Raw genomic sequence first — 11,305 nt, forward strand, 5'->3', positions numbered from 1 at the left:
GAAAGAGTGAGAGAAAGAAAGAGAGCAGAGACAATTTGTGAGAGAGAAAGAATTGGAGAGAATGGGGGAGCAGAGAGAGAATGGCAGAAAGGGAGAGGGAGAGAGAGAAGGAGAGACAGAGAGAGAGGGGGAGAGGAAGAGAGCTAGACAGAGAGAGAAAGAGAGAGAGTAATGAAGTCATAATGGGGGTTCCATTTGAGAAGTAGTTATTATGTTATTGAGGGCTTCACGCCTCCACACACTGCTTAAAAAAATAACAAGTTCTGCACGTCGCTACGTCCTGGTTGTCATGGAGATGGTTGCCTCTAGTGTTACCGAACGATACTGTCTCAAGGACCAGAGGAGAGGAACAGGCTTGGTGTGTGTGTGTGTGTGTGTGTGTGTGTGTGTGTGTGTGTGTGTGTGTGTGTGTGTGTGTGTGTGTGTGTGTGTGTGTGTGTGTGTGTGTGTGTGTGTGTGTGTGTGTGTGTGTGTGTGTGTGTGTGAGAGAGAGAGAGAGGGGGAGAGGGAGAGAGAGAGAGAGAGCAGAGAGAGGGAGAGAGCAGAGAGAGAGAGAAGGAGAGGGGTAGAGGGAGACTGAGACGGAGAGAAAGCGAGAGGGAGACGGAGAGAGAGAGGGACATTTGAAATGTCTTTATTCTTTAGGAACTTCTGTGAGTGTAATGTTTACTGTTCATTTTGATTGTTTATTTCACTTTTGTTTATTATCTACTTCACTTGCTTTGGCAATTTTAACATGTGTTTCCCATGCCAATAAACCCCCTTGAATTGAATTGAGAGAGAGAGAGTGCATGTTCATTATGTATGTTGTGCAAATAAAGAACAAATAAAGAATAAATAAAGAATAAATAAAGAATAAATAAAGAACAAATAAAGAACAAATAAAGAACAAATAAAGAATAAATAAAGAATAAATACATGGATGCATAATTCTATCTGTTTGATATTCATGACTGAATTCTCCGGTAGGCAGGTTTGCCCGTGTCCTGAAAGAAGAAGGAAAACCACATAACGCTGGACGAAGTTTGTGGGTAACCTGTGACCTTCCCAAGGAGCAGAAGGGATTACGTCAAGTGAGCCAAGATGGTCCTGCATAGCAGCTCAGGGCTGCAGCCTGAGTCTCCACACTGGCACACGTTCTTGCACGGAGCCCAATGCTTATAACAATCGTATACTTTTAAATCTATGACGGGGAGTGTACAAGTGCACACTTTTGGAAAAGTGTGGAGAATTGGGACTCAGCCAAGATCACCTTCAACTTATGCATAACTCTGCCTATTTACTATTCATTCATTCATTCCTTTATCATTGCTAACCCCGCAGGCAGGAAGTCCCCTGGGCTTGATTCAAAATGGTGGCTCACCTTCAGCTTGTGCTCATGCTCGTTGTTGACACGGGTCAGCAGCTGGGCCTTGCGTCGGTTCAGGGCGTCGATGAGGGCGTCACACTGCGCCACAAGACAGGCTTCGAACTCCACGCCGTTCTCCTGCAGGACAGCCAGACAGTTAGACAGACGGATATAAAGAAAAGATAGACAGATAGGCAGAGAGACAGACAGACAGCTGGAACACAAGGCAGTGTGCATTAGACTTTAATGAAACCATAAAAACAGGCATGAGGACTAATATGCATCATTCCTATGTTAAAAAAAAAAACACGCAAACTCACCAGACAGACAGAAAATGTGAGGCGGTACGTATCAAGCGTCTCCTAGTAAGAGTGCTGATTTAGGATCAGTTCTACCTTTTTTAGTCACAATGAATAAGATTACATGGACAAGAGGTTAGCTGATCCTAGAGCAGCACACCTATTCCAAGACGCTTGATACATACAGGGCCTGATCACTGAAAAACATCAACAGAAATGAAGCACTGACAACATGGTAGAGATCACGGTACACTGTGTCTCCATCAGTGTGAATGTCATGCCAGACCGGAGGCAGACTGCCATGCTGACGACATTTAAATAGGAGTGGGGGAAAGATGGCAGACTACTGGGGAAGGAACAGTCATGGGGAAACACTATTGGTAGTCTTTGTAGACTATTTATAGTTTTTGGAGAATATATGAAAAACGATTTGTAGTTTTTGGTGACTATTTGTCATTTTTGGAGACTATATGAAGACTATTTATTTGTAGTTTTTGGAGACTATTTGTAGTTTTTGGAGACTATATGAAAAGTATTTGTAGTTTTTGGAGACTATATGAAAAGTATTTGTAGTTTTTGGAGACTATATGAAAAGTATTTGAAGTTTTTGGAGACTATATGAAAAGTATTTGTAGTTTTTGGAGACTATTTGTCATTTTTGGAGACTATCTGAAAACTATTTGTAGTTTTTGAAGACTATTTGTAGTTTTTGGAGACTATTTGTCATTTTTGGAGACTATATGAAAAGTATTTGTAGTTTTTGGAGACTATTTGTAGTTTTTGGAGACTATTTGAAGACTATTTGTAGTTTTTAGAGACTAAATGAAGACTATTTGTAGTTTTTAGAGACTAAATGAAGACTATTTGTAGTTTTTAGAGACTAAATGAAGACTATTTGTAGTTTTTAGAGACTAAATGAAGACTATTTGTAGTTTTTAGAGACTAAATGAAGACTCTTTGTAATTACACTTAATGTTAACCAGAACTTCTGTCGAACAGATGGAAGAAACAAGTGTAGTGAAACACGTTTTGAGATCTACTGGTTCCATCAAGGTGAGGTACCACCACCAGTTGAATACATGTTCTACGGTGTTCTACGGTGTTCCTCGGTGTTCTACGGTGTTCCTCGGTGTGTATTATTATATAGTATTAACCTCAACTATGGCCACCCAACCCAATTCCAATTCTCTTCTCCACTCCTCCTCCTCCTCCTCACCTTCAGTGTTCCCCACCCTGATGTCACGAGTAAGGGTCTCCCTGGACCATCAGTGGGCTGTGTGACAAGAAAAGGAGTCAGCTTGGACATCTGATCTAACTGATAGAAATATAATGCTATGAGGACAGTCAAAATGGCCACCAGAAGGTCCACCAGTTATGACATCATTGACCTGAACGGGGACCAACGTTCTACTCATTCTAATTCTATAATCTCTTCTAACCCTGTTGTCGGACCAGCAGCTTAACTCTGTATCATCCACTGTGTCACCATACTATATCTATCTGTATCAGTGTTACCATACTACATCTATCTGTATCAGTGTCACCATACTACATCTATCTGCATCAGAGTGTCACCATACTACATCTATCTGTATCAGTGTCACCATACTACATCTATCTGTATCAGAGTGTCACCATACTACATCTATCTGCATCAGAGTGTCACCATACTATATCTATCTGTATCAGAGTGTCACCATACTACATCTATCTGTATCAGTGTCACCATACTATATCTATCTGTATCAGTGTTACCATACTATATCTATCTGCATCAGTGTCACCATACTACATCTATCTGTATCAGTGTCACCATACTACATCTATCTGCATCAGAGTGTTACCATACTATATCTATCTGTATCAGAGTGTCACCATACTATATCTATCTGTATCAGTGTTACCATACTATATCTATCTGCATCAGAGTGTTACCATACTATATCTATCTGTATCAGAGTGTCACCATACTATATCTATCTGTATCAGAGTGTCACCATACTACATCTATCTGTATCAGTGTCACCATACTACATCTATCTGCATCAGAGTGTTACCATACTATATCTATCTGTATCAGAGTGTCACCATACTATATCTATCTGTATCAGTGTTACCATACTATATCTATCTGCATCAGAGTGTCACCATACTATATCTATCTGCATCAGAGTGTCACCATACTATATATATCTGTATCAGAGTGTCACCATACTATATCTATCTGCATCAGAGTGCCACCATACTATATCTATCTGCATCAGAGTGTCACCATACTACATCTATCTGTATCAGAGTGTCACCATACTATATCTATCTGTATCAGAGTGTCACCATACTATATCTATCTGTATCAGTGTTACCATACATTACATTTACATTTACATTTAAGTCATTTAGCAGACGCTCTTATCCAGAGCGACTTACAAGTACATACATCCATACTTTTTTTTTTTTTTTTTTTTTTTTTTTTTTTTTTGTACTGGCCCCCCGTGGGAATCGAACCCACAACCCTGGCGTTGCAAGCGCCATGCTCTACCAACTGAGCCACACGGGGCCACCATACGGGGCCACCATACTACATCTATCTGCATCAGAGTGTCACCATACTATATCTATCTGTATCAGAGTGTCACCATACTACATCTATCTGTATCAGTGTCACCATACTATATCTATCTGTATCAGAGTGTCACCATACTATATCTATCTGCATCAGAGTGTCACTGTACTACATCTATCTGTATCAGAGTGTCACCATACTATATCTATCTGTATCAGTGTGTCACCATACTATATCTATCTGTATCAGTGTGTCACCATACTATATCTATCTGTATCAGTGTTACCATACTATATCTATCTGTATCAGAGTGTCACCATACTACATCTATCTGCATCAGAGTGTCACCATACTATATCTATCTGCATCAGTGTCACCATACTATATCTATCTGTATCAGTGTTACCATACTATATCTATCTGCATCAGTGTCACCATACTATATCTATCTGTATCAGAGTGTTACCATACTATATCTATCTGTATCAGTGTTACCATACTATATCTATCTGTATCAGTGTTACCATACTATATCTATCTGCATCAGTGTCACCATACTATATCTATCTGTATCAGAGTGTTACCATACTATATCTATCTGTATCAGTGTTACCATACTATATCTATCTGTATCAGTGTTACCATACTATATCTATCTGTATCAGAGTGTCACCATACTACATCTATCTGCATCAGAGTGTCACCATACTACATCTATCTGTATCAGAGTGTCACCATACTATATCTATCTGTATCAGAGTGTCACCATACTATATCTATCTGTATCAGAGTGTCACCATACTATATATATCTGTATCAGAGTGTCACCATACTATATCTATCTGCATCAGAGTGTCACCATACTACATCTATCTGCATCAGAGTGTCACCATACTACATCTATCTGTATCAGAGTGTCACCATACTACATCTATCTGTATCAGAGTGTCACCATACTACATCTATCTGCATCAGAGTGTTACCATACTATATCTATCTGTATCAGTGTTACCATACTATATCTATCTGCATCAGTGTCACCATACTATATCTATCTGTATCAGAGTGTTACCATACTATATCTATCTGCATCAGAGTGTCACCATACTACATCTATCTGCATCAGAGTGTCACTGTACTATATCTATCTGTATCAGAGTGTCACCATACTATATCTATCTGCATCAGAGTGTCACTGTACTACATCTATCTGTATCAGAGTGTCACCATACTATATCTATCTGCATCAGAGTGTCACTGTACTATATCTATCTGTATCAGAGTGTCACCATACTATATCTATCTGTATCAGAGTGTCACCATACTACATCTATCTGCATCAGAGTGTCACTGTACTATATCTATCTGTATCAGAGTGTCACCATACTATATATATCTGTATCAGAGTGTCACCATACTACATCTATCTGTATCAGTGTCACCATACTATATCTATCTGCATCAGAGTGTCACTGTACTATATCTATCTGTATCAGAGTGTCACCATACTACATCTATCTGCATCAGAGTGTCACTGTACTATATCTATCTGTATCAGAGTGTCACCATACTACATCTATCTGCATCAGAGTGTCACTGTACTATATCTATCTGTATCAGAGTGTCACCATACTATATCTTCTAGCTACTGTTGCCGGGTGACTCTTGAGGCAAAGTTCACAGGTTAACTGTTCTGTACCTATCAGTAAGCTACAGTTCCTAAAGGATGACATGAGGGGAGGAGCTATGACTGGGTGAACGTGTAGGAGGGGTTTAGGACGGCATGTGGGAGGGGCTATGAGTGGCTATGGGAGTAGAGGGAGATGCTTGTAACGGCGAGAGGAGCGACTTGGGCTGCGTCCCAAATGGCCCCCTATTCCCTATATAGGGCACTACTTTTGACCAGACTGATGTACCCTGATGAAAGTAGTGCCCTTTAATAGGGAATAGGGTGCCATTTGTGATGCACATTATGACAGTGTAGGCAGTACAGTGTGTACCTGGATGTGCTGCACCATGTTCCTCAGCTGAACCAGGAACTCTTTGGCTTCTGTAGCTCGGTCTGACAGGATGTTGAGGGCCTGGGACAGCTGGCCCTGAGGAGGAGAGGACAGAGAGAGAAAACATGGTCAGAGGACAGAGAGAAAACATGGTCAGAGGACAGAGAGACAAACATGGTCAGAGGACAGAGAGACAAACATGGTCAGAGGATAGAGAGAAAACATGGTCAGAGGAGAGAGAAAAAACATGGTCAGAGGACAGAGAGAGAAAACATGGTCAGAGGACAGAGAGAGAAAACATGGTCAGAGGACAGAGAGAGAAAACATGGTCAGAGGACAGAGAGAGAAAACATGGTCAGAGGACAGAGAGAAAACATGGTCAGAGGACAGAGAGAAAACATGGTCAGAGGACAGAGAGAAAACATGGTCAGAGGACAGAGAGAAAACATGGTCAGAGGACAGAGAGAGAAAACATGGTCAGAGGACAGAGAGAGAAAACATGGTCAGAGGACAGAGAGAGAAAACATGGTCAGAGGACAGAGAGAGAAAACATGGTCAGAGGACAGAGAGAGAAAACATGGTCAGAGGACAGAGAGAAAACATGGTCAGAGGACAGAGAGAAAACATGGTCAGAGGACAGAGAGAGAAAACATGGTCAGAGGACAGAGAGAAAACATGGTCAGAGGACAGAGAGAAAACATGGTCAGAGGACAGAGAGAAAACATGGTCAGAGGACAGAGAGAGAAAACATGGTCAGAGGACAGAGAGAGAAAACATGGTCAGAGGACAGAGAGAGAAAACATGGTCAGAGGACAGAGAGAAAACATGGTCAGAGGACAGAGAGAAAAAACATGGTCAGAGGACAGAGAGAGAAAACATGGTCAGAGGACAGAGAGAGAAAACATGGTCAGAGGACAGAGAGAGAAAACATGGTCAGAGGACAGAGAGAAAACATGGTCAGAGGACAGAGACAAACATGGTCAGAGGACAGAGAGAGAAAACATGGTCAGAGGACAGAGAGAGAAAACATGGTCAGAGGACAGAGAGAAAACATGGTCAGAGGACAGAGAGAAAACATGGTCAGAGGACAGAGAGAAAACATGGTCAGAGGACAGAGAGAAAACATGGTCAGAGGACAGAGAGAAAACATGGTCAGAGGACAGAGAGAAAACATGGTCAGAGGACAGAGAGAAAACATGGTCAGAGGACAGAGAGAAAACATGGTCAGAGGACAGAGAGACAAACATGGTCAGAGGACAGAGAGAAAACATGGTCAGAGGACAGAGAGAGAAAACATGGTCAGAGGACAGAGACAAACATGGTCAGAGGACAGAGAGAAAACATGGTCAGAGGACAGAGAGAAAACATGGTCAGTATTGGACACATCCATATCCACTGGTAGAAAAAGTAGCCATAGTCATACTTGAGTAAAAGTAAAGATACCTTAATAGAAAATGACTAAAGTAAAAGTGAAAGTCACCCAGTAAAATACTACTTGAGTAAAAGTCTAAAAGTATTTTGTTTTAAATATACTTCAGTATCAAAAGTAAAAGTATGAATCATTTAAAATTCCTTATATTAAGAAAATCAGACGGCACAATTTTTTGTTTTATTTTAAATTTACGGATAGCCAGGGGGGACATTCCAACACTCAGACATCATGTACGGATAGCCAGGGGGGACATTCCAACACTCAGACATCATGTACGGATAACCAGGGGGGACATTCCAACACTCAGACATCATGTACGGATAGCCAGGGGGGACATTCCAACACTCAGACATCATGTACGGATAGCCAGGGGGGACATTCCAACACTCAGACATCATGTACGGATAGCCAGGGGGGACATTCCAACACTCAGACATCATGTACAAATGAAGCATGTGTGTTTAGTGAGTCCACCAGATCAGAGGCAGTAGGGATGACCAGGGTTGTTCTCTTGATAAGTGTGTGAATTGGATCATTTTCTGTCCTGCTAAGTATTCAACATGTAATGAGTACTTTTGGGTGTCAGGGAAAATGTATGTAGTAAAAAGTACATTATTTTCTTTAGGAAACGGGGGCATACCTAGTCAGTTGTACAACTGAATGTATTCAACTGAAATGTGTCTTCTGCATTTAACCCCTCTGAATCAGAGAGGTGAGTCTTCCTCATTTAACCCAACCCCTCTGAATCAGACAGGTGAGTCTTCCTCATTTAACCCAACCCCTCTGAATCAGAGAGGTGAGTCTTCCTCATTTAACCCAACCCCTCTGAATCAGAGAGGTGAGTCTTCCTCATTTAACCCAACCCTTCTGAATCAGAGAGGTGAGTCTTCCTCATTTAACCCAACCCCTCTGAATCAGAGAGGTGAGTCTTCCTCATTTAACCCAACCCCTCTGAATCAGAGAGGTGCGGCGGGCTGCCTTAATCGACATCCACGTCTTCGGCGCCCGGGGGAAAAGTGGGTTAACTGCCTTGCTCAGGGGCAGGACAACAGATTTTGACCTTGTCAGCTTGGGGATTCGATCCAGCAACCTTTACGGGTTATTGGCCCAACGCTCCTACCTGCCAGGCTACCGAATGTAGTGAAGTAAAAGTAAAAGTTGTCAAAAATATATATAGTAAAGTACAGATACCCCCCAAAACTACTTAAATAGTACTTTTACCTACGTACTTTACGCCGCTGTTCATATCTGTCACGTTCCTGACCTATTTCTGTTAGTTTGTTGTATGTGTTAGTTGGTCAGGATGTGAGTTTGGGTGGGCATTCTATGTTTTCTGTTTCTATGTTGGTTTATGGGTTGCCTGGTATGGCTCTTAATTAGAGGCAGGTGTTTGGCGTTCCTCTAATTGAGAGTCATATTTAGGTAGGTTGTTTCACAGTGTTCGTTGTGGGTGGTTGTCTCCTGTGTCTGTGTTTGTCGCACCATACGGGACTGTTCGGTTTGTTTTGTTATTCGTCATTTTTATGTGTAGGCTATTTTCCCTGTTCGTGCGTTCTTCGTGTTATGTGAGTCCGTCGTCCAGGTCTGTCTACACCGTTTGTTGTTTTTGTTAGTTTAGTCAAGTTCGTGTTTTCTTTAATAAATCTTGCCCTCAAACTCCGCTGCATTTTGGTTCCATCACTACTCCTCCTTTTCGGTTGAAGAGGAGGAATACCGTTACAATATCTCTCTTTCTAAATTCAATATTACATTTTAGGGGCTTTATTGGCATTTGAAACATATGTTTACATTGCCAAAGCAAGTTAAATAGATTATAAGCAAAAGTGATATATATATATATATATTTTTTTTTTATTAACAGTAAACATTACACTCACAAATGTTCCAAAAGAATAAAGACATTTCAAATGTCATATTATGTGCAAATAGTTATAGTACAAAAGGGAAAATAAATAAACATAAATATGGGTTGTATTTACAATGGTGTTTGTTCTTCACTGGTTGCAGTTTTCTTGTGGCAAAGGTCCGAAGATATTACTGATTTGATGGCACACTGTGGAATTTCAACCAGTAGATATGGGAGTTTATCAAAATTGGATTTGTTTTCTAATTCTTTGTGGATCTGTGTAATCTGAGGGAAATATGTGTCTCTAATATGGTCATACATTTGGCAGGAGGTTAGGAAGTGCAGCTCAGTTTCCACCTCATTTTGTGGGCAGTGTGCACATAGCCTGTCTTCTCTTGAGATCCATGTCTGCCTACGGCGGCCTTTCTCAATAGCAAGGCTACGCTCACTGAGTCTGTACATAGTACAAAGCTGTACAAAGCTTTCCTTAAGTTTGGGTCAGTCACAGTGGTCAGGTATTCTGCCACTGTGTACTCTCTGTTTAGGGCCAAATAACATTCTAGTTTGCTCTGTTTTTTTTGTTAATTCTTTCCAATGTGTCAATGAATTATCTTTTTGTTTTCTCATGAATTGGTTGGGTCTAATTGTGTTGCTGTCCTGGGGCTCTGTGGGGTCTGTTTGTGTTTGTGAACAGAGCCCCAGGACCAGCTTGCTTAGGGGACTCTTCTCCAGGTTCATCTCTCTGTAGGTGATGGCTTTGTTATGAAAGATTTGGGAATCACTTCCTTTTAGGTGGTTGTTTTCTGGATTTTGATCATTTAGCGGGTATCTATCTATCTATCTATCTATCTATCTATCTCTCTATCTATCTCTCTATCTATCTCTCTATCTATCTCTCTCCCTCTCTATCTCCCTCTCTATCTATCTCTCTATCTATCTCTCTATCTATCTCTCTATCTATCTCTCTATCTATCTCTCTATCTATCTATCTCTCTATCTATCTCTCTATCTATCTCTCTATCTATCTCTCTATCTATCTCTCTATCTATCTCTCTATCTATCAGTCAATCAAAAGGACATCATTAAGATTAGTCACATGGAGTCTGTGTCTACTCTCCATAGAGGAGGAGTTGAATGATTGTTGTTTCTGTCTCTTTACCACCCTGGGGACAGAGAGGGCTGAGCTCGGTGCCCTCGACACTCTTCCTGATGTGTTCCATATCCTGACATAACAGGAAACGCCTCTGCTTTAGCTGACACACAGACCTCCTTGTTTGGATAACGGGGGTCGGGGTGGGGGTCGGGGTGGGGTGGGGTCGAGTCCATAAAAGTGGGGCTGTGTGAACAGAGGGGTTGATGGAGTGAGGGGTAGCAGCCTCTATACACACACACACACCTCCTAACACCAACCCTGGGAAAGTTTTGCGGTTGAGTGAACTGACTGGAGATCAGCCAAGTGGAGACATTGCTAGTTATCTTTCAGGAGGACTGATGTGGAATAGATAGGGTGACTCTGCTTCAACCAGCCAGAACACAATCCTCCATGCGTCTTCCTCTAGTCTAGGATCAAATCAAGGCGTTACTACAGACCCGGATTCATTCCCAGGCTGTGCCGCTACCGGCCTTGGCAGGGAGTCCCATAGGACGGCGCACAATTGGCCCAGCGGATGCCAAAATATTTTTTCTAAAACAATGAGGACTTGGTATGTTGTGGGTCTCCACTGTTTTATGTGGTCTTCACTCTTGTTGTGTGTTAACTCGTGTGTTCTTCTCTTGAGGTCACTTTTCCAAAAGCTTTTCCCGACATGACTTATGGT

The 11,305-nt window shown here is 41.5% G+C and overlaps 1 protein-coding gene and 1 non-coding gene across 2 annotated transcripts in view; both read right to left on the reverse strand.

The window, feature by feature from the left end:
• Window positions 1-6,336, reverse strand: part of trim9 (tripartite motif containing 9) — a gene marked incomplete at its 5' end in the record, with an annotated part of 101,625 nt that extends 95,289 nt beyond the window's left edge. The window contains 3 exons of the mRNA XM_055862534.1: window positions 1,364-1,486; window positions 2,864-2,920; window positions 6,211-6,336. Coding sequence (XP_055718509.1) covers window positions 1,364-1,486; window positions 2,864-2,920; window positions 6,211-6,336 — 306 coding nt within the window. The remainder of the gene's footprint in view (window positions 1-1,363; window positions 1,487-2,863; window positions 2,921-6,210) is intronic.
• On the reverse strand, window positions 4,131-4,206 carry trnaa-ugc (transfer RNA alanine (anticodon UGC)). Its single transcript has one exon. It is a non-coding gene; the product is annotated as a tRNA-Ala (tRNA).
• Window positions 6,337-11,305: the final 4,969 nt, after the last annotated feature.

Source organism: Salvelinus fontinalis, chromosome 15, assembly GCF_029448725.1.
Source record: "Salvelinus fontinalis isolate EN_2023a chromosome 15, ASM2944872v1, whole genome shotgun sequence".
NCBI lineage: Eukaryota > Metazoa > Chordata > Actinopteri > Salmoniformes > Salmonidae > Salvelinus > Salvelinus fontinalis.